The sequence below is a fragment of the Emydura macquarii genome, unplaced genomic scaffold (assembly GCF_026122565.2).
Source record: "Emydura macquarii macquarii isolate MOO-44397 ecotype Brisbane River unplaced genomic scaffold, CSIRO-AGI_Emac_v2 contig_2994, whole genome shotgun sequence".
Lineage (NCBI taxonomy): Eukaryota > Metazoa > Chordata > Testudines > Chelidae > Emydura > Emydura macquarii.
Genome location: NW_027133131.1, coordinates 5195607 through 5222695, shown reverse-complemented (window position 1 = coordinate 5222695; position 27089 = coordinate 5195607). Strand labels below are relative to the sequence as shown.

The window sequence follows — 27089 nt, the reverse complement described above, 5'->3', positions numbered from 1 at the left end:
TGGGACTTTATCATTAGGTACCCAGCTCTGAAAATTTTGGCCAATGCCTAGTTGTGTTATTGATGCATCATAGGTGCTCTAAAGCAAAGGAGAGGGATTTTTCTTATGAGTGTGTCAATAAACCTAAATACACACAGGAGTTAATGGCTCATGCCCTGCCCCTGGAGAAAGGGAAAGGAGCTAGGATTATCAGTCAGCCTGGCCAGAGTTATGAACACCAGCGTTAGGAACTCACCCGTCAACCACACACCTTGTTTAGACCCAGAAGTACGCAATCAGCAGCAGAGACCCAAAATAAAAGCAAATACAGCACAATACTGTGTTAAAGGTAAAATACTAAACAAAGGGAAAGTTTAAAAAAAATGTGACAAATTAAGGAAACTGCTTGGTGCTTCTTTCATTTAAATTAAGATGGTTAAAAGCAGCATTTTTCTTCTGCATAGTAAAGTTTCAAAGTTGTATTAAGTCAATGTTCAGTCGTAAACTTTTGAAAGAACAACCAGAATGTTTTGTTCAGAGTTACGAACATTTCAGAGATACAAACTTCCATTCCTGAGGTGTTCGTAACGCTGAGGTTCTACTGTAAAAGGAAAGCCTGTGACTAACCAGAAAAGGAAACAGCGACCTGGAATGCTGAATTTTGAGACCAGCTCTTTATTCGGTTTGAGTTTTAAAAACTAGCTAAGATTCAGCAGGAAAAACACAAGAAGACCTTGACTGTCTATGCTAGTAGCTCCCAGCCCAGGCATGCAGCACCCTTCCCAGCCCCACTGGATCACTGTTTGCCGCTAACTGGATGGTTATGAAACTGATGGGTGGCCAAGTTTGGAAGGAGTTGGACAGACAACGATCCACAGAGTAGGTTAGGCCAGAAATAAGATGTTTAGTTAAGTGGGTGGGAGTTGCTGGATGCTTAAGTAAATGTCCTAATTTTCAAAAGTGCTAAGTGCCTAAATAAAGGATTTTGGAGCCTAACATTAACCCCCTAGTTTTAAACATCTCCGCCCCCATGCAGATCCTTCTAGACCATCAGATTGCTTCTTAACCTTCTCTTGGATAATAAGCTAAATAAATTGAGCTCCATAAGCCTCTCACTCTAAGGCAGGTTTTCCAGAACTTGAATCATTCTTGCCGCTCTTGTCTGAATCATCAATTTTTCCATCCTCCTCTCTGAAAAGTGGACACCAGGATGGGACGCTATCCAGTAATGCCGTCGCCAATGCTATATACGGAGGTAATACCACTTCCCTACTCCGACTCCATGTTCCCCTGCTTTATACATCCAAGGACTGTCTCCTCAGCCACAGCATTGCACTGGGAGTCCGTTTCAGTCTCTTGTTCCCAGGACACAGCCTGTCAGTGTAACTTACCTTCTTTGTGCCTACGTGTAGGACCTTGCATTTGGCCCTGTGTGGATGGTACCCATCGCTGACTCTCACTGTCCTGTCCTCATCATTATTTAACAACTTCCATGTCACCTGCAAACTTTAGGGTTGGTAATTCCACATTTCCTTCCCGATTGCGGATAGTGCTATTGGATGGCATTGGGCCAAGAACCGATCTCGGCTGGAAATACTCCCCAGGCATTGACAATTCCCTGTTAGCAGTTATGTTTTGAGATCTAGGACTTAGCTAGCCTTGAACCCTCCCAGCCTTGTCTATATGGGGAAATTGACCGGAATAGCTACTGCAGAATAAGCTATTCCAGAAAACTCCCCTTGTGGACACTCTTGCTTCAGCATAGCTGTTGTGCTTCAGATTCACACCCTACTTTATTCTGGAATAACTTCCCCATGTAGACAAGCCTTAAGGTACAGATGGGGGAACAGAGGCATAGATACTAAATGACTTGTCCAGAGTATCACAGGAAGTCTACGGTGAAGCAGGAAACTGAACTCAGGTCTCTCATGGCCCAGGCACCACTGGGCCAACCTTCCTCTCTCAACCCTTCCAGCAGACTCAGTATGGATTTGGTGCCATACCGATTGCTCAGCCATTGTGGTCCAAAGTCAAAGCCTTCCTGTCTAAATACAGCTCATGCCCACTGCAAAGAGGCTGGGTCAGAGGATGGTACTGAGTGTGTCTTCCTCCAGCTCCTCCTCCTCCTCTTCCTCTGGACTCGGCTGCTTGATGGGCAGAGACTTGAGATACTCCAGGTGCCTGCGGGCTTCGGCCTGATTCCGCTGAACGTAGTAGACCACGTAGGTGATGACCACTGCAAACCAGCAGAACATGGTGACCAGCATAGCCACGTCCGTGGTCCTCTGCTGGACGCCGCAGAAGTCGATGCCGGTGCTGAGCAGGCGGGCGAAGGGCTGGCCAACGTGCTCCTCCTGGGCTGCGCTGGCGCACACCACGTCCTCCAGCGTCTTGGCGTCCAGGGGCAGCGCCTCCAGCAGCTCCTGCAGGGAGCAGCCGCAGTGCCACGGGTTGCCGTTAAGCCGTGTCTTGGCCTGCAGGCTGGAGGTGGCCTCGGCGGGACCCAGCCACTGCAGCCGGTTGTTGGAGAGGTCCAGCAGCTGCAAGCGGCTGCCCAGCTCCCCGAAGGCGGCTGGAGAGATGCTTTCGATCAGGTTGTCGGAGAGGTAGAGCTCCCGCAGCTGGCGCAGCTCCCGCAAGGCGCCATCTGGGACGCCGGTGATCTCGTTGGAGTCCAGATGCAGCACGCGGGTGTCACGGGGGATGCCCTGGGGGATCTCCCGTAGCTCCCCATGGGTGCATGTCACTACCCTGCTCTTCAGCAGGCACCGGCAGCCCTCAGGACACGCCAGGCCGCCACGCTGGCAGAGAACGACGACGAGGAGCAAGGGCAGTGCTGGCATTTCCACATAGCTCCCCCTGCCCCTTCTTGGCTGGCCAGGACACTCACAGCAGGAAAAGAGCCCCAGGGACTCGGGCTGGCCGCCCTGTCTGGAAAGCAAGAGACAAACCCCTAATGTAAAGAGCACTGGGAGGCGGGTCGGTCGGGGTGGAAACATGCTGGCAAGTGTGTGTGGGGGGGACCACTGTCAGGAAAGGCTGCAGAGCAAGAGGAGCAGAAGGATGAGTGGTTAGAGCAGGCAGCTAAGAATCAGAACTCCTGGGTTCTATTTCCAAGTCTGGAAAGAGAGTGGGGTCTACGGGTTAGAGTAGGGGGAACTCAGTCAGGACTCCTGGGTTCTCTCCCTACAGCTGGTAGGAAAGGGGGGCTGGAGGTTTAGACCACTGATTCTCAACTTTCCAGATGACTGTACCCCTTTCAGGAGTCTGATCTGTCTTGCATACCCCCCAAGTTTCGCCTCATTTAAAAACTACTTGCTTACAAAATCAGACATAAAAATAGGAAAGTGGCACAGCGCCGTGGTACTGGAAAATGGGTCACTTTCTCATTATAATTATAAACTAAACCAACTGGAATATAAATATACTTACGTGTCAGCGCCTCCTACAGCGAGCGGTTTAAACCAGTCAGTGTACTGACTTCGCTGATGCCTTGTATGTGCCAGGTGTAAAGCCAGGCAAAGATCGAGATGAGTTGCTGTTCGCTCTGGAAGATCTCTGTGTACCCCCCGGTGAGAACCGCTGGTTTAGACAGAGTGTGTGTGTGGGGGGGCGGGGTTGGGAGTCGGCTCCTGGGTGCTATGTCCAGCTCTGGGAAGAGAGGGGGGTCAGAGCAGAGCCTGGGGCTACCACACCACCGGGGGAGGGACACAACACAGGCAGTAATAGAGACAAAAATGCCTGTGGGGGGCGGGCCGCTCCCCCAGACTCCCGCGGCACCCAGGGAGGGGGGTGCAGAGGGTGCCTGGAGAACTAAACGCCGCCAGCACCGTAGGGTGCTAACCCTGCCACCGCCCCTCGCCCCTGAGCCCCGGGCTGCCAGCCGAACCCCCCCCGCTTGCTAACTCCCGGCCGGGGTGGGGGCGGCACGGGCCCGGCTCTGTTCTCCCGGGGCGCGGCCGAGCAGTCCCGGCCCGTCATCGCCCCTCCGGTAAATGCACCCACCTGGGGCGGGGCGGCCCCGCAGCTGTCCCGGGCGCCTCGCTGGGCTCTGGGCCGGCCCCCGCCTGCACGTGCGAACTGCAAACTTCCCCCGCCCCCGGGCGGAGCCCCGCCCTCGGCCCCAGCGTGCGTCAGCGCTGCGGGCCCCCCCCACACACATACAGCGCCCTGCCTCCAATACCCCCCCCCCGCCACAGCCCTGCCTCCAGGCCCCCCCGACACACACTGCCCACCCCCCCCACAGCGCCAATACTCCCAGTCCCACCCACTGCCTCCCTCTGACACCCCCAATCCCTCCTCCCCCCACACACCCCCAGACACACTGCCCCCCAGCACACCCCTCCCCTCTCCTCTCCTCCCCCCAACACCCCCAGACATCCCGCTCTTCCTATTACACCCCCCCCCCCCCACATACCACCCTTCCCCCACTACACTTCCCCCCCAGTGCCTTCACTCCAACACACACTGTCCCCACGCCCATCCACACACCCAGGCCCACCCTGCCACCCTCAGTCCCTCTGACACCCCCGCCCATACGCCGTCTCCTTCCCTCCGCTGTGGTCCAGTCCTAGCTGGACACCGCAGCATTAGCAGTACTGCAGACAAGGCCGAGGTGTTCCGTGACCCCTGGTTTAGTCTCATTCCCCAGCGCGTCTTCCACTGCACCTGGGTCTGTGGCGGGCCTTAGTCAAGTGAGACCAGTTCCAGTCCGCAGGGGCTGAAAGGACTGATGCATTAACAGGGGAGTAGCACAGAGGACGGGTGAGGTGGTTTGACCTCTGGAGGTAGCACCGGCCACCTGCTGCTGCAACAGGGACTCCAGCGCCGGGGCCCACAAGTCCAGGCTGGTGATAAATTGGAGAGAGGGCAGAGAAGAGCCCCAAGCAGGATTACAGGGTTAGAAAAGCTGCCGCAGAGGGCTGGAGCCGAGGAGCTCAGTGTCTGCAGGAGGAGAAGGTAACGGGGCCCTTGCTCACAGGCGACAGCTCCGGCCATGGGAGCTTCGATCCAGCAGAGAACAAACCCGCTGCAATGGCTGGACGTTGAAGCTAGACGAATTCCGCTGGCGACAAAGCTCCCGTTTAACAGCGAGAGCGAGTGAACCACTGCAACCATCTACCGAGGGTCACGGTGGAGCCTCCCTCACTGCTGATTTTTACAGTCAAGCTTGGATGTTGTTCTAAAAGATCTGCTCTGGGAATTATTCTGGGGCAGGGCTTTGACCTGTGTTGTACAGGAGGGCAAACGGGGTGATCACAATGGGCCTTTCTGGCCTTGGAATCTATGAAATTCACCCCCTCCCCCCCCCACACACACACCTCCCTTCTCTGACCCCCCCCAGCTCAACATTCCACCCTCCACCCCCTCATTCTCCAACAGCCCTAAACCTACCCGTCATATACCCTCTCCCCAACCCCGCTCCCCTTCTCCCAGCCACTCCATACACCCATTCCCCCAACCACTGCCACCCCCCACATCCAGTCATGCCCCACACCCAGCCCCACTCTCCACCACCAACACTCCATCCCCCAAGCGCCTATACCCCAAAACACCCCCCACTCACCCTGTCCCCCGCTCATCCCCACTACAGTGGGGCAGACACTGCACGTCCCCAAAGCCTTTAGGAACAAGGCTGGCAGCTTCCAAGGGGTGGGGGCCTGGCTGGGGACAAAGGATACCCCCGAGAGCAGCCTCCCTCTGCCCCAGCTCCTTCCAGCAGCGCTTACCAAGGGGGAGGGGGTCAGACCCCAATAGCCTTGGTTTTACTAGTAGCCATGTCCAGGCCTGCCCCCGCCCCCAAGAGCTGCTATGGAGAATGGGGGGGCAGGTTAGTGGCTGGAGGCAAAGGGGTAGCAGAGGGGGGGTTCACGGAAGAGGGACATCTCAGAGGGTGCCAGAATTTTAGGGTCCCAGCCCTAGGCAGGTGAGGGCAAGTCCTTGGATCATCTCCCCATGTCAGATTTCAGCTCCCCTCCCACCCCCCAGCACTGCCACAGGCAGCACCAGTCCAAAGCCGCATGCCCAGTTCACACTGGCGTGTACGCGCATCTCCCCTGGAGGGATGAGGGGCACAGGCTGCTGCAACCCTGGGCAGGGCATGCAGAGAACCACACCCCCCCTGCAGGGTCCCCCCTCTGACCTGCCCCACATGCCCTCTGCAGGTTTAGCCAGAGAGGCTGGGGCCTGGAGAGGAGTGAGTGGTGGTGGGGGAAGGAAGCTGGTTATACTTCACTGGCTGGTCTGCGAAAATCCCCAGGGCTCCCCACCAGTGGTGCTGGAACAGTTTTTAGAGAGGGGGTGCTGAAGGTGGAAATCATGGATTTGGGTTCTTACTACTTCAAGGGGGGGGAGAGGGCGCAGTACCCCCAGCACCAGCACCCATGCTCTCCCCTGTTCTCGCTGCACCGGGGGGGGGGGGGGTGTGTGTGTGTGTCAGTCTCCATTGTTCCCAGTGGGGATAGGTGGGATTCCCCATTAGGAATGGGTGAGGTGGGGGAACTATGCTCCTGGGACAAGCTAGCTCCAGCTCCCTCACCTCCATTAAAGCCCCAGGGAGGCAGCGTGGCCCAGTGGCTAGAGCACAGGACTGCGTTCCATTCCCAGCTGTCACTGTGCGACCTTGGGCGAGCTACTTCCCTGCTCTGTGCCTCAGCTTCCCCTCCCACCTCTCATTTATCCCTGGGAGCTCTTTGGGGGGAGTGACTTGTTCTGTGCAGCACCCAGCATAACGGGCCCTGATCTCAGCTGCAGCTGGCATAGAAACAGAAGACAGACAGAGAGATGAAGCGCCTTCCCCACGCCCGCTGCTTCTGCACCTATGTCACCCCATGAAAGAGGCCCACCAAGGGCAGCGAGCGAGGGGCAGCCTCGCCGCGGAAGCACAAAGACCCTCCTGCCACCCCTCATCCCTCTGCAGCAGATCAAAGCTCCAGCAAACAGACCCGCTGCGGCAGAGGTTAATTAGTCGCAACTCGCAGTTCGACAGCCTGGCACCTTAGTGCTACCAGCGCTGGACTGACCCCCTCGCTCCGCCCCACCACCTGGAGAAGGCCCTTTGCTGGGATGAGATGGCGAAGAGATCAGAGGCAGGATCCATCGCCTGGACGGAGCGGCAGGGCAGCTCTGACGGGCTGGTGTTTATTTCGTTTGCCTGGCGTAGCTACATTGATGCAACCCAGCGCAGATGCACAGCACAAGTATAATACGGCGCTGGGACCGGTGTGCCGGAGCCCTGATTTACATCCTGGTTTGCACTGGCCTAGCCACGTCGGTCTAAATGCCCTGCTACAGAGACCCAGCACAGACAGGCCTGGCCACAATCCTTTATTATTCCACTCCCAGCACTTGCCAGCGCTCGCCGTGATTCAATGGTCACCACCACCTGGGACGACCCAGCCTCAATCCTACAGGCATCTCCGCTGGCCAGTGCCCAGTGCAGGAGCTCTCCGCTGGTTCTCCTCACGGCATGACCCAGACAGACCCAGAAGTTCACTGCAGAGGCTGGCTCTGTTGGGACAGTCTGAGGCATTCAGCCGCTCGGTGTGTCGGGCCCGGCCTGCTGAGCCAGCGTTCTCTGCGCCATTCGCAGCGCACCTTCCTGGCTCCGGTTGCCTCCGATGAAGCCACTGGCGTGCACGAAAACGCAGCCAGGAATACCGCTGAGCTGGGAGAGCGCCTCATCCCGGACTCCACGCCACTCCTCCAGCAGGGGCAGCCTGGCCGAGAGAGAAACCAGGCGAGAAGGAAAATGCTGTGGTTGATCTCAAAGCACTTGACACGTATCCATTTACGAAGGCTCGTGACCTTCCTGCGACCCTCGTCTGACCCAGCTCGGCCACGGAGCTCGGCCACACCCAGAAATGGTGTGAAATACCCAAGACAGACACGCTCTGAATCCGGATTACATTAGAAGTAGGTTTAAGATGAACCAAAGCGAGCCCCTCTTAGGCCTAGTTTACACACACTGTACTGGTGTAAATATGTTGTTTAGAGGCTTCCACCCCAAGCTCCCCTCCCCTTCCCCTCGCAGAGGCAGTGACTTGTTGCTCCCCCACCCCACTCCTTGGGGAGGGGAGGGTGTGGGAGCTCTCAAGGGCCCCTCATGGGCATCCCTGGGAGGCATGAGGGAGAAGACTGGGGGGACAGGGCGCTTCCTGCAGGCTGAGCATCTCACCGGCTCTGGAAGCTGTGGAGTTCAGCGGGGACGCACTGCACTCGCCACCGGCCATTCTGGTCCGCGTACAGGACAAACTTGATGGGTTTCTCCACTCCCAGCTCCGACTCCAGGCTGAAGAGATGCTCCTTCCAGGGGCAGCCACCCTTGGAGAACACGAGGATCTCGCCACTGGGGTCCACCTGCCAGGGGAGAGGAAGACCCGGGACTCAGTGACCATTAGGCCTTGCAAGGGAGGGGAGCAGAGAAAGTTCTCGGGATGTTGGGACATTATGACCACAGTGGATCGTGCCCTGAGCTGGGACTATTCCCAGCACTGCCACTGACCTGCTGGGTAACCTTGGCCAAGTCACTTCCCTGCTATGTGCCTCAGTTTCCCTTCCCCAGCCCATATCTAGAGCATGAGTTCTTTGGGCAAGGACTGTCCCTGACTGTGTCTGTGCAGTGCCTGGCACAACAGGGCCCTGATCTGATAGTAGTCACTGGCCCAGGGAGGGACTTGGGAATTCAGGGTTGAAAGGAATCCACCTGCCCGCAAGAGCAGAGACACTCAGGGGGCAGGTGGAAATAACTGCCAGGCACGTTCAGTGACCAGACAAACGCAGGTGGGGGCCTGCTGGGAGTCAGGACTGCTGGGTTCTATTCCCAGATCTGCCTTGTGGAGTGGCCTCAGGTAGGCTGCTGCCCCACTTCTGTACAGCAGAGATTTATTGATTCCAACCCACTTCATGGGGAGACAGAGGGGTGGTGGGTGTCACGTGGATGGAGATCCTTGGAAGGAAGATGTGAGAAAGGCTAAGGATTATCCCTGGAAACCCAAGCTGTGGCACTGGGCCACCCCTCTCAACCCATGCTCTGCTCCCCTGCCATCAGGGGCAGCTCCAGGCTCAACACCTCTCTGCCTCCCCGAGGTCAGCATATAGCCAATAGGACAGCAATCGGCCTCTTCCACGCCGCGATTCCCCCAACTTGAGAATCCCCTTCTACGTGGGAAACCACAGGGCCGGTCACAATCCCCACACCAAGACCCCTGCATGCTAGACGATACCTCGAAGCGCTTCTGAATGGCATCTTCCACCAGAGTGCGAGCCGGCAGCCACGAGCGGTGGTAGTAATTGAGACGGTCCAGGAACTCCCTGCCCACCAGCTCCATCGCCTTCTGGAACCTCTCCTGGAGGAGACACAAGCCAGGGACATTACTTGCTCCTTCCCCCATGCTACACAGCTGGCCCGGCCCCTACATCTTAGAGAGCCAGGCTCAGAGAGCAGCGCCTGCAAACAAACATAGGACAGAAGCTCAGGCCAGCTGAAAGGAGCTCAGTTCGGCTTTTCGGGCACGGCCCCTCTGCCCTGCTCCCTCCTCTCAGACAAGGAAGGCAGCAGGTGCCCAAAGAGCCACTCCTATGTGTGCAGAGGCTACAGCCTTCCTTGTGCCACCGCGGAGCACCCTCTGCTGCCTGGCAGGCAAAGTCCCGCAGGATCAAGGCCCCATGGATCTTTTTATCGGCATCATGGACTAGATGAGCTCTTGCGGGCCCGTCTAGTTCTAAATTTCTGTGATGTGGGGTGGAGGATTCTCACCACTATAGCCGGTCAAGAAGTCCGGATGCCCGTCTGCAAGAGTTGCTTTAGTCAAACACAAGTTATTGGGCTCCATGCAGAGTAACTGGCTGAGGCTCTGGCCTGCGTTATGCAGATCAGATCACATGATCTAATGGTTCCACAGGGCCTTACAATGTATGAAAAACATCAATTATTTTTTGCTGGAAGCTCTGGGAAGTTTTTATGCTACATTCACAGCAACTTCCTGCAAAAAACAGCCAGTTTTTGGTAAGAAATGATCGCTTGCTGTTTTTTCGGGGAGAAGAGTGATTGAAAACCCAAAGCTGTTTCTGCTGGAAGTTTCGAGGAAGTTTCCCTCAGCTTCAGCCTCTGTCTTAGCTAAGCCCACGTCAGCAATAACCCTGAAAGGCATCTGTTGATCCATCCCTTGCCACATATCAGTAGTAAGAGGCTGCTTCTGATCTACACTAGCCTGAGACTGTTTTATTTCTCTGCCCTTCTACTCTTTATCAGGAAAGATTTTCTCCAGAACCATCCCATCCCTTGCCCTCCCCACCTAAGCACCACAAAATGTTCCAGCAAAGAGCCCCTCATGCACAGGTGCTGGCATGCACGTGTCTGAACTTCCTCGGCCTCTGGGAGCAGACTGGGGCAGCCAAGTCTATCTTACGCAACCGTACGAAACCCTCATCCCCCCTTACACAGTTGTCGGAGCATACGGTTGTCATTGGGTGTGAAATGTCCTTGTGGGGAGTCTGAGATCAGGGCTTATGTTACAGCCTGAGTCAGGCCGTGTCCGGATCGGAAGCAGTGACACCCACATGCCAATGCCTGGGTGCTGAGGTTTGTCTCTGTGTGTACACGTATCTGTCTCCCCTGCCTAAAATCTGAAGAAAATCTTCTGTAGAGATTAGAAGGGGAGGCAGATAAAATGCTCTGCAGGGAAACAAAATAACTTAGAGCCTCTGGCGAGTCCTATGGCACCAGCAAATCCAATAGCCCACGGGGCACAGAGAGCATCCGCTGCAGCTCGGCATTGCCCACGGGAGCACCTACAACTTCACCGTGGTGCGCGTGTCCTGTCAACGCTGACTGCTCCAGCCTGGGAAGGAGAACGAAGCTCGACTCTCTGATGCAGCCTTGTTGGCAAAGATCTGGGCTTCCAGGAGTCAGTGTGCCCAGAGAGGATGGCTCCCCCAGGGCTGGGATAGGGCCCATTCCTGCGACCCCCTGCACTGAATGGGCAAGACTAGACCATCCCCTTTAACCCATGGTCCTTCTCATCAATTGCTAATGGGTCTGTGTTAGTTATGGTTACATAGGGTGGTACAGCCCCCCTCTGTATCTAGTCTATACCCCCCCTGTATCTGTGGTACAGCCCACTCCATACCCCCCTGTATCTGTGGTACAGCCCACTCCATATCTAAGTCTATACCCCCCCCTGTATCTGTGGTACAGCCCACTCCATATCTAAGTCTATGCTCCCCTCCATGTCCATGGTACAGCCCACCTGGTACCTACACTTTCCATTCCGCCCCCACTCCACCTCTTTTGCCCCCATGCACCTACCTCAGTGTCCTGGTCCGAGTCGTTCCAGCTGGGGTTGAGGTAGCCCACCCTGGCGCTGAGGTTGGTGGTTATGGCATAGCGAGGCTTTTCGTCCCACTGGTCAATCCCGTTGTCGATGGCATCAATCTCCTCCACAAAGTTCTCGTACAGCTGGAACATGGAAGGAGAAAAAACAGAGACTGAGGGGGCCGCCTCACCCTGGATGTCTCCTGATGAAAAAATCACCAGCCCGGCTCCGCCTGCTGATTGGCCGCCAAGATGCTCGAAGCAAAAAAGGACCCAATTCGGCCGTCTGAGCCCTGAGCTCTGCAACCCCTGAGCTCCAGCAACCGGCAGAAGGAGCAGCAAGGGTTGTTGGGAAAATGATCTGCCCCGAGGGGCTGGGACCATGAGGGCACTTTCGCAGAGCTGCGCCTGGGCTCTGTTTATACAGCACAGAGGTGAATTGGGCCAGAGTGTGGGGGAAAAGCTTGGGGGACACAGTGCCCAGCATGGCATGCAGCAGTAGAAAACCACTTACAGAGATTCAGCCCCTCTATGCCCACTAGGCAGGCCAGGCCAAGGAACCGTGAGAGGGACTAAAAAAAGTGGGTTTCCTGGGAAAGTTCAGCAGCACAGGACTTTTTAAAAAGGTAGCGTCAGCCAGTGGTTATGGGGCCAGGACTCCTGGGTTCCATTCCCAGGTCTGGGAGGGAAATGGGGTCTAATGATTACAGCAGGGAGGCTGGGATTCCAATCTCACCTCTACCAATGAGTTGTTGTTCCTGGGCAAGATATAGCCCTGTTCTGTGCCTCAGTTTCCCCAGCTATAAAACAGGGCTGAAGATACCAGTCCACCACACAGGAGGCTGGTGAGGGTCATTAATTATGATTTTTCTAAAGAGGCAAACAGGCCTTTGCAGGCCTGGAGTGTGGGGCACCCTGGTTAGTGTCCCCCCATCCTCCCCCCCATTTCCTACCTTATCGTACAGCACCTGCACCACAGGATCCTCCTCCTTCAGATCCAACAGGCTGGCCAAGATTTGCGAGCCAAAATGGAAATACACCAGCCCTGCACTACTCAGCTTGGTCTGCCAGGGCTTGTCGGGCCTCAGGCAGTGCATGGACTGTGCAAAGGACCTGCAAGAGTCAGGGAGGAATTAGCCAGAGTTCTTAGGGCGACACCTCCCCTGTTAGTCTATTATACATCTAAATAAATAAAACACTAGCGAATGCTGTGCCCGCTGGCTGAGCCCATTACACTGCACACCTGGGTCTGGGGGACCCAGGCTCTTGCACTCTGTGTTTCCAAGCCCACGCTTGAGCATCCACACTGCACTGTAAATCTGGGCTCACAATCACTGGTCCTGGGTCTCAGAGCCGCGCTAACGCATCTATATGGTACTACACAGACCTTCTGACTCAGGACTGCGGCTGGAGCTGTGTCCACACTGCAAAATGACAGGATTTGGATCCAATTTCATTGGGACTTGAATTCAGATCTCCCTTCCCCTGCCAGGCAGGGTCATAGAACCTGGTTCCAGAGCTTGCTGACCTGAGTCAGGCAGATTTGTGTGTGGACAGTAGGGGGGGTTTGGGCTCCAATCTGAGCCTGAGGCTGGGGTTACAATGCAGTGTAGACACCCTTAGAGGGACAGTCCAGGCACTGTGCCCCATGACCCAGACAACAGACACAAGCTGAAAGTCAGGATGCCTGTAGGACCTTGGGCAAGTCACTTTGCTTATGTAATTAACTGTATCCCAGGAGAGCCAAGAAGTAAAGCCCTGCAAATCCACAGATATCCATGGACCATTTTTGCAGATCAGGGATTGGATGCAGATTCAAATTTTGTATCTGTGCAGGGCTCCCCCGAGAGTCCCTAGCCAAGCTCAGAGCTCCATTTCACTAGGTGCTGCAGACAGCCCCTGCCCTGAAGAGCTCACACGCTAAAGAGGCAAAGAGCGGGAGGGGAAAGTGGCATGGAGAACGGAAGGGGCACGTCTAAGGTCAGTGGCAGAGCCAGGAATAGAACCCAGGAGTCCTGAGTCTCAGCCCAGCGCTGTCTACTAGTCCACTCTGATTCCTCTCCCCCTATCTCTGCCACCTCAGTTTCCCCATCTATAAAAGGAGGATTGATAATCCCCGCCCTTTCCTTTGTAATGTACTTTAAGCCCACCCAGTGGGATGGGCCAGGCAGATGCTGTGTATTTCTGTCCTCACCTCTGGTGATGATCGTACCGGTGTTTCTGAGGATCATACTCGCCACCCACATCCACCACCACGTCGCACTCGGACAGCAGCTGGGGCTCCCGCGTCCGGATGATCTCTGCATCCTTGGGGGGGAAGAGGGCATTACAATGAAAGACGATTCCCAATGGGAGCGGCCATTGGAATAAGTTTGTTTGAGTATCTCTAACTCTCCCCCAGACCACTCAGTATCTGAACACTCTGCATCCCTCCACGTGGTAGCTCAGCATGAGTGACTTTAGCCCCACTCTGTGTTCATGTGCATGAACTGGTACTACTCAAAGGGGAAAGGAACTAGGGTTTTCTGGGGCTGGAGTCTCCTAGGAAAGATGATGGGAGGGACCCCATCCCCAGCCCCAGGGGATGCTAGAGAAGTCCCGGTCCCGTAGAGATGGGGGTGCCCAGGAGGTTCTGGGAAAAGGAGAGAGCTGTGCCAGAGGGAGAAATCCAGTGTCCAGGGTTTGAGATCCCAGAGGGATGCTCAGTCCCAGGGCAAAGGGGGCCAGGAATCCCAAGGCAAAGGGAGGTGTGCCTGCTCTAGTGCCAGCAGGGGGATGGGAATCCTGGATCCCCAGGGTGATGGGAAGAGTGAGGGGCACTGGGGTGAGGGGTCCTCTTCCCAGGACAGCCCGGGTGAACAGGGGTCTTGGGTGGAGATGCTGGGAGCCCCAGGCACTGTGGCAGGATGGGGGTCCCAGGTCGGGCAGCCCAGGGGACGGGGTCCCAAATCCCAGGCTGGGGGGTCCCAGTTCCTGGTGGTCAAATGGGGGGGGGCAGGGGTTGTTCCAGAGGGCCCGGTTCTCGGGGGACGGTCCCGGGTGGGGGTGTCAGGAGAGCGGCCCCAGTCCCGGGGAAGGGCAGGGGGTGGTTGTGGGGGGTCCCTGCGGGTCTCGGTTCCCAGGGCTCAGGGTGGTGGCCCCGGGGAGGCCCGGTTCGGGGGGTCCCAGAGAATGGGCACCCCAGAGGGGCGGGGAATGGGGGCCCGGTTCAGGGGGGGGAGGGGCGGGGGCTGCGGTCCCGGGGGGAGGGGCGGGGCCCGTACCCGGTACTGGGGCAGCAGCCGCAGCAGGTAGCAGGCCAGCGCCTCGTCGCAGTGGAAGGTGCCGTTGTGGGTGCCGATGCGCAGGGCCATGGCGCGTCGCAGCCGCTTGGGCCCCTCCTGACCCGGGGCGGGGGCGGGGGCGGGGCCCGGCATGAGGCGGCGGGGGCGGAGCCGCGACAGCAGCAACCGGGCCGCGCGGAGCCCACTCCCCATCCACCGCTACTGCGCATGCCCCACAGCCCTCTGAGCATGCGCGCCAAGGCCAGCGGAAGCCGCCGCCTGCGGAGCTCTGCCAGGGCCCGCCCTCCTCTGCCACGTGCTGCCTCAGCCAGCTCCGCAGCTGCCCTTCCCGCCCTGGGCGCGTGAGTGGCAGCCCGCTCCCGCCACACGCCTGCCCCCCACGTGGGCGGGAGCCCTGCGAGACTCCGAGCCCGAGGCCTGGGCTCCCAGCTGTGTAGCCAGAAGGGCCTTGGCACAGAGTTTCCCGCCCTGCGGGTCACCAGATGGGGGGGGGGGTGAGCTGTCAGCCCCCTCCACCCCCCGCATGCCGTGGGGCTGACAGGCCAACTCCAGCCCTTCAGAGCTGGTTGGCCACTGGGCCGGCGAGCGGCAGCTGCTGGCTGGGTGCCCGGCTCTAGGGGCTGCACGGCCCTGACAGCAACGCAGTGGGGAGGGGGGCATGCTGGGGACGCGTGTGGGCATCAGCACACGCCAGCCCCTCCCCCCCCAAAAAAGGCCGCCCAGGGCAGACAGCAAGCGCCCAGCGCCCAGCTCCTTTGAAAAGTGGAGGTAAAAACCAAGCAAGCCAATCAGCAGCTGGGGCCACCCTAGAACGAACAAGAGCACATGCCTTGTGTTGTTGGTCTGTTGGCTAAAGCGGCGCGAGGCAGCAAGCGAAGAACCTGCTCCTTGGTTCCCCCATCTGCAGCAAGGCAGGAGTTCGCACGTTCCCTATAAACGAGCAGGCCTGCAGCAGAGAAAACAGCAACGCCTCCATTTCCTTTTCCAACCGGAACGGCCCCAGGGCCCTGTTTTGACTAGCGGCCCGGATTGAAAATGGGCAACAATATCCGTCCATGAAACCCGCTGCAACGTTCGCTTTTACTTGCAGCAAGACGACAACGCTTTGCTGTTTGAAGAAAACGGCCCATTGTGGCTAATTTGCTACATGTCCCTGTAAGAGGCACTGGGCTCCATCCTCTGACCTTGCATTCCTGGTGGATAGTACTTTACCCGACCAGTGCTTGGGCACTTTGCAGAAGGAGGTACTGCGCTATGTGAGCAAGACTTTATCTTCGCAGAGAGGTTGCACCCATTGGAACTGGTGCAAACTTGTGTGGATGCTCAAATGTAATCCTGGTTGTAGCTTTACGAGGCAAGGAATCAGCTGAAACCCCTGCTGTACTGGAGGTGAGAGGTGACAAAGGTATTATTTGCAATGGTGTAGGAGTAGGGCTAGAACTCTAAAGCATAGAATCACTGTCTGTTTAGAAAGTCCCATAAAGATTCAGAAAAGCCTCACTGAAATGAGTTTTTCACAACACCAAACATTTTATTCATAAGGCAACAGCATATTACAAATATGAAACAGCATCCAACTTCCTCTGTCATTAAAGCTCTGAAGTTGGTTTCACATTAATACACATTTCTTCCAGCTTCTCTTTTTTTGTCCATTAGAAAATGCTCACCGCATACAGAAGGGGCAGGTGAGAGAGAGAGACAGCTGGTGCCTCTACTCTTCTTCACGACTATAATTAAAATAGATTTCTTTTACATCTTTATTTATAAAGTGCATTGCCTTACAATCTATATTACACAAGGCAACAAAATAGAGAGCTGTGTTTCACATTCAGAAATTTCACTTTACTGTATCCACGCTTGTTTTACATGCAGAAATGGAAAAATCGCAGCTTCTATCAATTAAAAAAAGCAGCTTTGAATGATTTAAATACTTTGTTTAAAATCTGATTTACATTTTACAATAAAACATTTCCACTATATTAAATAATTATTTACATTTTGACACTAAATTACTCAACAAAATTTGGTGCAATCATTCCATATATTTATAACTTATGTTTTTGTTAACAGGATCAATGTTTAAAAAAAAAAACCAACAACCTCTTTCCCCACTACCCTAAAGAAATGTTTTCTTTTAACTAAGCCATTTTTATATCCTATAAATCAGACCTCCCTATTTTCACCTCATTTTCTATATGTTTACGTTTCTCCAGTCAAGCTTTACGTTAGTACTAAGTCTTCCCAGTGGCGATTCTTCATTGGTATGTACAATGGTTTTAGGAAAGAAACTGAAGTCAAACAAACAGTTTAGAACAGCAAGACACTAAGGGAGAGCGATTCAGCACACATCTATTGGGCAGTAGCTGTCATTTCCCAGCACAGCAATGCTTGGCAACTGATGATGCAAAGCTGCAGTTATTTGGGTAAAATACATCTGTAGCTGCTGAAAAAAAATGTAGTCATGAGATGCAAGGTTTCTTGTTTGTTTTTTAAATTTAAGCTTGACGTTCTATTTTCCCTGCAAGCTGTCGGGTATATTGAGCTCTGGCAGAGGGAGAATGCAAAAGGGATTTGTGCCTTTTTAAAACAGTTTACATTAGAATCCGTCAAAAACAAAAAACTTGTTTGAACAAAGAGGGATTTGGTGTTTCTTTTGGTCAAAAAACATCCTCTCTCCAAACAGCAACATTGGACAATCCTCTATGCATCATTTTCTGGTTTTGAAAAGAGAAATGTTCAAAAATTAGGTTTTTTCCTAAAGTGGAAAATAGTTTTGAAAACCTGAGGAGTTTCAAAATTATATTCATGATTTTTTTCTTTCATTCTTCGACCAGCTTTAATTTGCTTTCAAGCTTCTACATTAGACTTCTACATTAGAGACATTGAAAAGGGCAGCGTTTGTAGGGGATGCCCCCTTTAGGTGTTGTGGTTCTCCCTAAGAATGGGTCAGGATTGCTAGAATACTGTGGTGCTATATTACTTGGAAATCTCCTTGTTAGATAAAAGGATCCTTTACGGAGAGAGAGCTTCCACCAGTCTGAAAGATTTTCTCTGGTGACACCTGCTCCACAGTTAGCGACTGGAACAAATCCATACGTCCAGAGGTCTCCAATCATTTATAGTGCTATAGGTAAGCTCAGCACTGTATTGTGTGTCCCTGGCCTGAACAGCATACACTCAAAGGCACAAATGGGTACAATAAAGGGTAAACTCCAAGACGACTGAGGTATGTACAGCTGGCCTTGAGGAGGAGAAAGCATCAACTGGACTGGGTGGGTTGATCTAAGCAGCAGCATGTGAACAAGACACAACGTCAACAGAGAAAGAACGAGAGGGAATGGTAGGGCCAGGGGAAGATTGGATGGTGCATATGGGGGTGGAGAGGGTTAAAGGCAAAACAGGAGAAGACATTTAGGTATGGGGCTGTGCAGAGCTCTGAAGGGGAGGAGGAGGAATTTGGGATGAAGCCAGTAAAGGAATGTGTGAAAGGGGCAGTTATCTTGGCAGCGGGATTTTAAGTAGCCTGGACAGAATGGTGCCAGATGTGATGGAGAGTAGCTGGAGAAGCGGGTAGGGCGAAGAGAAAGTTTTTATCCCCCTCCAGAAGAGGGGATAGCCATGTCATTTGGTTACAGATGAAGAGGTGGCGGTGACCAAAAGGAAAGGTACAGAAGGAGCAAGTCATAAGGTGAAAGGAGGAAAGGGTTTGGAGTCAGATGCAGCCGGTTGAGAGTTTTTTGAAGCAGTTTTGTATAGGAAATTGGATTTTTACTACAAATTTTCACACGTTTACATCCCAAGGGAAAATTTCAACATTTCTGCTTTCAGCTGAACACTTTTGGGGTTTTGATGAAAAGTCAGCATTCCTCCCCTCCCCCCCCTAATTTTCCAACCAGCTCCGAGTCAGAGACAGGATTAAAGTAGAAGCCTGAAAGCAGGGAAAGAAAAGGGGCAATTGGCCCCAGGTGTGTGGGGTGAATAGTGCTGATTTTGCCTTAAAAGAAAATGCAGGGCAGAAGCAAGACTCAGTGACCGAGCAGTAGAGTCATATGGCAGGGCAGCAGAGTTGAGGCAGCGAAGAGCAAGAATGCAGTGAAGAGAGTCCTCGGCAGTGCTGCATTTTCTCCAGAGACAGCGAGCGGATCCAAGGAGACAGCTAGTGTTGGGGGTTGGAATGGTAGATGGGGGGTAGGGCGGAGCAGCAGAATTTGGCATCTTGCGGGACACACACGGGGGTTACACATACCATGCAATCAACCAAAGGGAGATTCAGCGGAGGTTAAAAGACCCCGTACACACGCGTATAGATGTATTTGCTACAGCAACGAGTCACGATCACGGAACAAGACATATATTTAAGGCACTGATTTCAAGCAAAGGTGACAACTGTCTAAAAACACCGGGATTTTCTCCGAGGATGGGGAACTGCCTTCCCATGGCTTCTCAAACAAACGCCAGGACCAAGGAGGAGATCAGTTCCTTCAATCTGAATGATCAATGTCAGACTGGCGAGACTCAAATACAGACAGGGAAAAGGTTAACAGTGCTGTAAGTAAGCTCAAGGCACTTTCACTTGCAAAGGTGCTGCTTTCCTTCATGCTGTTTTAGCTACACCTAGCGGGCACAAGAGAGATTGCAGTCAAAGATAAAAAGCAAAGCAGTCTCTCCCCCCAACTGGGACACAGGATTTCTTATTTACCAGAATATCTCCAGGGATTTATGTATCATTCCTACTGTCTGTTTCTACCATAAAGTGAGGAATTATTTCAGTGTCCCTTTGAAGATTCTATATAGAGACTTAAACATCCAGATTTTATAATGCTGTATCCCCATATACTCCACTCTGCCCTCACACCTCTGATGTGCAGACATGCACTCGAACAATGCACATTTAAAACTACATTCAAGCACTGAGATGCCTCAAAAGCAGATGACATGTCGGGTCTCTATTTCAATCTCAACTTCAGCTTGCTGGAAAGTTCACTCCTTAATGTTTTCCTCTTTAATCAAGCCATTTTATTAAACATTATTATTCAGGGCTCACTTGCAGAGTCATGGCAATGAGCATAGTGGAGACAGTTGGCATTTTAGGGCATAATTCAGCACCCAGGCACCAGAGCAAAAGTCACCAGTTAGCCAGTACTGCAGGCTAACTCAGTTTCTTCCAGAATCAATCATTTCATCATTTTATTTTAAAAGAAAAGGGAACATTTCTTCTTATCCCAAATCTCACAATCTGGGGGAATGCGCTACTCTGCAATAAGTGCTTGGAAGTTTGGGAATATGGGTAAACTGTTTTAACACGAGAGGCCACTGGCCACTTCTTGAGCGCCACGGAGGGTCAACCAAAGCACAACACAAATCTTCCCACATTAGTGGGAAAGTCAGAGAAAGCAACACCATTGCCAAGCTGAAGCCACCCAATGCAGCACTAATATGGAGCTCCAAAGCCCAGTTCTGATTCTTTAGCATTAGGAAAACAAGCAACTCGTTTACAAAGGTGGCAATGGCAGCAGCTAACGGTGCACAGTAGTAGATGGAAAGTAGTTTTTGTAATACACAAAAACGAATCTGACCCCAAACCTCCTCTGCATACAGCACGACTGACACACGAGGGACTGAACTGGAGGGGTTTTCATAGCACCTGCATCATTTGGTTTTCCTTGGGGCTCAGAGTTTTCTGCGATCTTGCTTGTCCACTTAATAGTGCTTGTCCTACCGCTACTGGAGGCCCTGGAGCAGATAGCATCTATTTTGGAGAGAAGCAGGTATCACCAGTCCCTGTCATTCACTGTGTTTGTACAGGGCCTAGCACATTTAACCCCTGACACAATGGAGTCTGTGGATTGCAGTGCATTGAGCACAGTATAAAACTGGAGAACTTGGGGTGGAAGAGTGGGTTCATCTCAACCCTTTGACTGTGATGCCTACTATACACAGCTTATTGGTGGCTAAGAAACCAAGATTCTGCTCATAAAGATTGAAATCTCGCTGCAAACTGGTCATTTTAGGGCAGGAAGATGTGAGATTAAACCCCCTCTACTGAGTTATCCCAAGAGCTTAACAGGCTTGGTAAAGCTGTTAAGAAGCTATCTGATCACTGTCCAGGAGACACTAGAAACCACCCCACTGGTCAAAAGACTAACATATTATCTGATGTCATCTCGACAGCTGGCACTGTCAACACTGAAACAAAAATGGCACAGTGTGTTGATTAGCATGGATTGTTGTGCATTTAGCTGTCCATCCTGGGAGCCCAAGAGACAGTCTTCACTTTAGCACAGATCAATGGTGAAACTGGAAGAGACCGTTTTCAGAATGGCTACATCTTTCAGAGCAATCCACAAGACGAGCAACCTTCCAAATATCCCATTAATTCCTGTCATGTTAATAAAGACCACAATGTGCTATTGCTTTTGAGATCTTCAGCTTGTATACAATGGGCAAATGGAGATTTCTCTCAGAGATGGCAATACAGGAAATTTCCCCCTCCAAATGCATTTTCCTGTTTATCTGAGACTAAGATATTTCTCTACTTTGATCCCAGCACCTACCCCCTTCACAACTGGCTGCATTCAGCTCCCTCTGGGGTGGAATGAGCCAGCAATTCTCAAGCAACAGCATTTGGGCAGCAGGCTTTAGCAAGGGATAGGAGGAGTAACTAGAGAAAACTGCTCTCTCTTCCACATACAGCATTGGGGTTCATTGAAGCTCACACATGAAATCTCGGTCGTTTCCTCCTGACTAGCGGTCTAATATTTCAATTGTAAATTTCAGCTTTTTACAAACAAGCCAAAAAGTGGTGGTTTCAAGAAGGCCCCAGTCTGAAGGCAGCCTTGAAACAGCCATAAAGGGATATGTGAGCCGGTTACAGAAGGCAGGCAAGAGGAAAAGCCACTCATGGGGGCGAGGTGGAAGCAGCTTAGCTGGGTTGGTTGCCACTCTGGAGCAACCCAATTCAGGTAATTGAAGATGTGCAGAACACGCAGTCCTCTCCAGTAGTGTGAAAATAAACTGTCTATCTACAAACCCTGGTTAAGGGTCACGCCCCTCCGCTCACCACCTGTGGGAAGCCAGGCTGACTTATCCCTTTATTTCTGGGTGCGCAAGCCTGTGTTTGAAGTCAGGAGATTTCATTGCCAAAGACCTCAAGGACCAGCGGGGTGAGCTGCATGCTGTGCTCTGGCTGGAAGGAAAGGCAGCGGTACTGTTCGGAATGCTTCTCATTCAGGCTCCGCAGGTCTGCCAGCTTCTGGATCATCTTGGCATAGAGTAAGCGGTTGCCTGGGGGAGGGTGTTTGCACAGAATGTAGGTTTGCAGGACCTCAGAGAGGTGGTCTTGGAGGGACTCCACCAGAGATGTGTCCTGCAAGCCAGGGCGGTCTAGAAATCAAAGCACACAATTCATGTCATGGGAGGGGTTTAGCTGGTTAGTACCGTCAGGGATGGTCTAAGCATAATCCTGCCTCAGTGCGGAGGGGAAGGAGGGGATGACTTCTTGAAGTCCCTTCCAGCCCTACATTTCCCTGATTTTTTGCTATTACAGAGCCCCCACAGGGAACGCCTGTCAGCTGCCCTCTCTCTTTTATAATGAGGGGAACCAGGTTGGGCGCCCCTGCTGATGGCAGCCTGGTACAGGGAGAGAGGCGATCCCTCAAGCAAGCCAGTCCCAGGTCACGTAGGGCTTCACAGGATACAACCGAGACCTTTAACTCCACGGGGAGACAGACAGGCAGCCAGTGCAGATCCCAGAGCACTGGTGTCATGTGCTCCCAGCGAGATGCCCCATCAATAAGTGAGTCACTGTTCTGCACCAGCATCAGTCGCCGAATGATTTTAAAGGTGTAGCCCCACATACAGCATATTGGCAAATTGATTCTGAATCTCTTGCTCCCTGACTCAGCAATGGCTGTAAGGGCTGCCATGGCCTGCTTGGGCTGGGATCAGGCTCCTGTAGATGGCTGGTGGTTAGCTTTGTAGGTCCTGGCTGAGGGTGGCAGCCCCACAAATAAAAGCTGCTCATTGGTTATTGGCTCTGAGCACAGAACATGCAGCCAGACATCAAGTTTCTCTTACCAGGAGAGAGGATGCAGATGCTCATCAGGAGCACGTGCTCCTCTTCATGAAGATCCAGCTTCTTTAAGCCAACCTGAAATTTCACAAGTGGTTCTAGCAGTTCCAGGTTGTGACCAGCTAAAAGACAAAAACCACAGCATAGTCCTTTCTACATCCAGGAATTCAGATCTCAGAGGTCAACTGCTAAGTGACAGCAAAGCCAGAGGTATCAGCGATATCTGCAATGGGTCCCTTCAGCCAGCAAAGAGTTTGATCAATGGGAGAGGATCTGCTAAGTGGTTGAAAATGTATCAGTTCCAAGCTTTCATTCTCATGAAGCAATAAAGCATTTGTCACACAGCGCTAACACACCTGAGCCTTGCTACTCTAGTCATGGGACCTCCCTCTCTCCCCACAGCTTCACCTCATTCCAGACCTACAACCCTCCCTATATCTCATTTCTGGCCCTCTCTCCTGGGGAGGCTCTCGCTAAATCATCAGGCTTTGGAGCAGGGACCCCGGCGTTCTATCATCTTAGTACACCGCTGGCACGATGCACATTAAAAGCCAGTAATTTTAGGAGCTGGGAGAAGGAATCATTGGCACTTGGGGATCTTGGAAAGCACAGCATGCTGATCCCCAGTTAGCTGATTTGCAAAAGGAGAGTGTGTGGGTCACAACGGTGCGAGGGAAAAACAGAGTCAAGTGTCACATCTGTGCTGCACTCGTGACCTGCCGAACTTTTGTGCACACACTGGCTCTCATTTCCAAAGCATTTTTGCAAATAGATCATTTCCAAGCATTTACTGTCATAACAGCGGGTTGTTCTAAGCCAGCTGCTCTGGAAACAGGAACCTCCCAAGTGCTGTACACAAATGACAGCAGCAGGGACTGCATTGCTGGAAGCTCAGATTTCAAGGCCAGAAGGGACCATTCAGATCATCTGGGCTGACCCCCTACATCACACAAGCCTGACAATTCCACTTGGGGATTCCTGCATCCAGTCCAATAACTTGTGGTTGAACTAGAGTATCTATTTTAGCAAGAGAGCCTGAATAGAAGAGTGTCTTAGACTCTCTTAACAAAGAGATTAAGCACCTAAGTCACCACTTAAGTCCCAGGGACTTTCAATGAGACTCAGGTTCCTATATGCCCAAGTCATTCTGCAAAATGGAATTTGTGGCTAAGTGAATTAGTAACCCTCGAACATGCGACCCTCCCATCTTCATTTAGAAAGATGAAGCTATGGCAAACCCACCGCACCCCTAGAGAAGCTGTTCCAGCGGCTAGTTACCCTCACTTACAAAACTGCATCTTGTTTCCAGTTTGAGTTTTTCTGCCTTCAACTTCCAACCACAGAATTTTGTTAAGACTTCATCTGCTAGATTAAAAACTCCTCTATCAAATATATTCTCCTTGCATAGGTACTTCTAGATGGTGATCAAGTCTCCTTTTAATCTTCTCTACTATAAACTAAACAGATTGACGTTTCACTGGCAGGCATGTTTTCCAGACCTCAATTCATTCTTGGAGCTCTTCTGAGATTTATCAACATCAACTCGGACTTTACATTAAGTCACTCACCAATAGCTCTCAAACCACTGATTACAGGTTCCTCCTTTGAGGATGGGAGACCGTAAAAACAGGTCAAATAAGTTATCATGTTACATTAAGGGCAGGTAACAGGTGGAGTGACAACTTCTTATGCACATGACTTTGGCAGAGAATCATTCCACCAGATATAGAGGGTCATGCTCCCTTCTCCTTCACCCCATCTGTGCTTTTCTTTAGTATTCGAAGGAGTGTTATCTTCAGATTACTTATTAGGCTGTTAAATGTAAATGCCCCAGGGGTCTCAAGCGGAATGTAAGGGGTGCAGGGGCCTTGTGCTGGAGCTCCGCATAGAGATGAATTACACATCAGTATCCAATTGCAGCTATACTAATAAAATAACAGTTATGATCACCTTAGCTTTGCATTCCTTGAATTGGTGTGGATCTCAATTTGCATCCTCAAAGTGGCATTAAATTATATTAAATGCAAAAGTCTATATTAAGGGTAGGGAAATTATATCTTGACAAATGTATTAACCTACAATAAGCAACCAAGCTGCCATGGACCCATGCTGTGCTTTGGATACAGTGGTAGCAAGAGCTAATTTACCTTGGGTAACATCACTGATTTGGTACTTGAATTCATTGCTGCCACAGGACCATGCCATGTCCTCCAAGGAAAATGACTGGTTTGAACGAAGCATAATGATTTCAATGGCGCTGGACTTCAATAAAGCAATCTGGTCCTCTGCTGTTAGATCCCTGAACATTGAAAGGTGAGAGAGAGAAGAACAAATAATCAGTGAAACTTCAAGGAAATCTAACACCAACCCTCTAGCTAGATCGGCAATGGATAAACAAACGCCACTCACACAGGACATGGCTTAGCTCCACAAGCGACCTTTTTGAACTAAATAAATACAGAAGAAGCTGACTAAGTCCATTTAATTTCCAAATGACCCACCAAAGGGAATTTTGAATTGAAATGGCAGTAAAAAGATACTGCAGTTCACTCAGGATTAAATGCTTAAGCAAGTTAGAGTAGGGAAAAGGGACCTTGTATTGTTTTTTTGTTTGTTTTTTGGGTAACTTGGAATTAGTCTCTCTAGCTTGCAATATCCCCTTAGAAGCTTGAAAATAGCATTGACACTAAGGGAAGTTATTTGCAAAGCTAGTAATTTCTCTGTGTTTCAAACAGAAATGAAGACACCATGGTACCATCTTTTATTAAATTATTTGTGTTGCAGTAGCACCGACGATCCCCAATCATGGACTAGGACCTCTTGATGCTAGCAGAACAAAAAGGCAGTCCCTGCTCCAAGGGACTTATTTCTTGATAATGCATTAGTACTGACAATAAGCATGCTTAAGTATTGAACAGCATTTGTCCTATTATTAACTGAACTGCCTCGAAGACACTGTAGCCAAGGGGAGAGGGCATGGACTGTAGCAGTCAAGAAACCAGTGTTCAAATGCTGCTTCTAGCACCGACTTGCTACGTGATCTTGGGCAAATCACTTAACCTCTTGGGGTCTCTTACTTCATCTGTATAATGGGGAACAAGGACATCACTTTACCACAGGGATGCTGTGATCTCAAAATAAAGCTTTGCTGATAGGCCTCTCTGTGGTGTGCATCACCACAGTATCCAAGAGCCTCACAAACACAAATTTAACATTACTAGCGATGGAAACAATGCTTTCAATGATTTCCCCACAGTAACTCTCAGATCTTCGTGTTCATCAGGGTGGCTGATGACTGATCCATCTAACACCTACTCTCTGGTTCTCAAATTAACTAATATTTGCTTACGTTAAATAGTATTTACTATCTAGTGGCCCAACCACTAACACTATTCATATCTGGATATTATAGTAACCCTCAGTTCCTACTGGCATCCTGGACTAAGGAACTGTGTGGGCAGAAGATTCCAACACTGAGTCGCTGAACCTTGCCAAAAAATTCTGCTATTGAGCAAAAGTGAGACGAGCAAGCAGAAAGCAAATTAGGAAGAGTTCTTCTGTATGTGAGGAGCCAGACTCTGATTTCATTTGTGTCAATGTGAACCTGGAGTAACTCCATTATCTACAATGGATTTACTCTGCATTTACACCAGTGTAACAGACCAGAATTTAGAAGAGGATCCAAATACATTGGTGTCAATTAGAAAAAAAAAGAAAAGGCAAATTTGGCTTTACCAAGATGGCTGCACGTATCAGGGATGTAGCTGAAATCCATGATTAACTTCCCGACCAAATAATCAGCTCACCATCTATACTAGTAATTAGAGAATAGCAGTAGCTGTTCCTGGAATTCTCAGGAACATAAAATCCTTGAGAGCTCTGAAGCCTTTGTGACACTGTCATTTGAGTAAGCTTTAAGATGTGAGTGCTTTAGTTATTCCTTCTGGGAGCTCTGGAAAAGTCCTCATCCTATCATGAATCAGAGTCGAGCCCGGCAGAAATCACTTCCAGTCCAGCTATGCCCTCAGGGCAATCCACAAAACACCACAAGCCTTCTCTGAATCTAAGGTTATAGAGTGATTTGTAAACTGAATAAAGATTTTCGTTACCTATCATTTTTCAAGATGAAATTTAATGATTAGCCTTTGACTAAGAGATGGCAGCACAAGTGACACACACCAAACCACAGGGAGTCACCAAAATGGGAGTGTTTTGTGAAACCAAAGGGATGCCTTTGAATTGGCATTCAGAGATGGACAGGAAGCTGGTGAGGGGGGCTGAGGACACGGTGACATTGATTTTGATGGGTGTTAAGCACATGCTTAAGTGCTTTGCTGGATTAGGGCCACTATGGACAAGGCTAGAGAAGCAACAGAAAGAGGAGTCAGTGATGGCTTCAGTGGAGGTAGTGCTGAGTTGCAGAAGGATCAAGAAGGAAGAA

General features: G+C 51.6%; 3 protein-coding genes across 6 annotated transcripts in view; all 3 read right to left on the bottom strand.

The window, feature by feature from the left end:
- Nucleotides 1-1357: 1357 nt before the first annotated feature.
- On the bottom strand, nt 1358-3518 carry LOC137140855 (leucine-rich repeat-containing protein 3-like). Its single transcript, XM_067529519.1, has 2 exons — nt 3412-3518; nt 1358-2910 (listed from the first exon to the last, which is right to left on the bottom strand). Exon 2 carries the CDS (start codon nt 2820-2822, stop codon nt 2061-2063), a length of 762 nt encoding a protein of 253 aa, XP_067385620.1. The 5' UTR covers nt 2823-2910; nt 3412-3518; the 3' UTR covers nt 1358-2060.
- Nucleotides 3519-7290: 3772 nt separating this feature from the next.
- Nucleotides 7291-14769, bottom strand: MYG1 (MYG1 exonuclease). The gene is made up of 7 exons (XM_067529645.1): nt 14557-14769; nt 13488-13600; nt 12247-12406; nt 11288-11437; nt 9204-9326; nt 8156-8337; nt 7291-7697 (listed from the first exon to the last, which is right to left on the bottom strand). Exons 1-7 carry the CDS (start codon nt 14767-14769, stop codon nt 7511-7513), a joined length of 1128 nt encoding a protein of 375 aa, XP_067385746.1. The 3' UTR covers nt 7291-7510.
- Nucleotides 14770-16085: 1316 nt separating this feature from the next.
- The window catches only part of VDR (vitamin D receptor), a 99156-nt gene continuing 88152 nt past the window's right edge, over nt 16086-27089 (bottom strand). For all 4 annotated transcript variants that reach the window (XM_067529777.1, XM_067529778.1, XM_067529779.1 and 1 more), the window contains 3 exons: nt 24796-24947; nt 22654-22770; nt 16086-21960 (listed from right to left, as the gene is read on the bottom strand). In XM_067529777.1, coding sequence (XP_067385878.1) covers nt 21701-21960; nt 22654-22770; nt 24796-24947 — 529 coding nt within the window. In that variant the 3' untranslated portion in view covers nt 16086-21700. The remainder of the gene's footprint in view (nt 21961-22653; nt 22771-24795; nt 24948-27089) is intronic.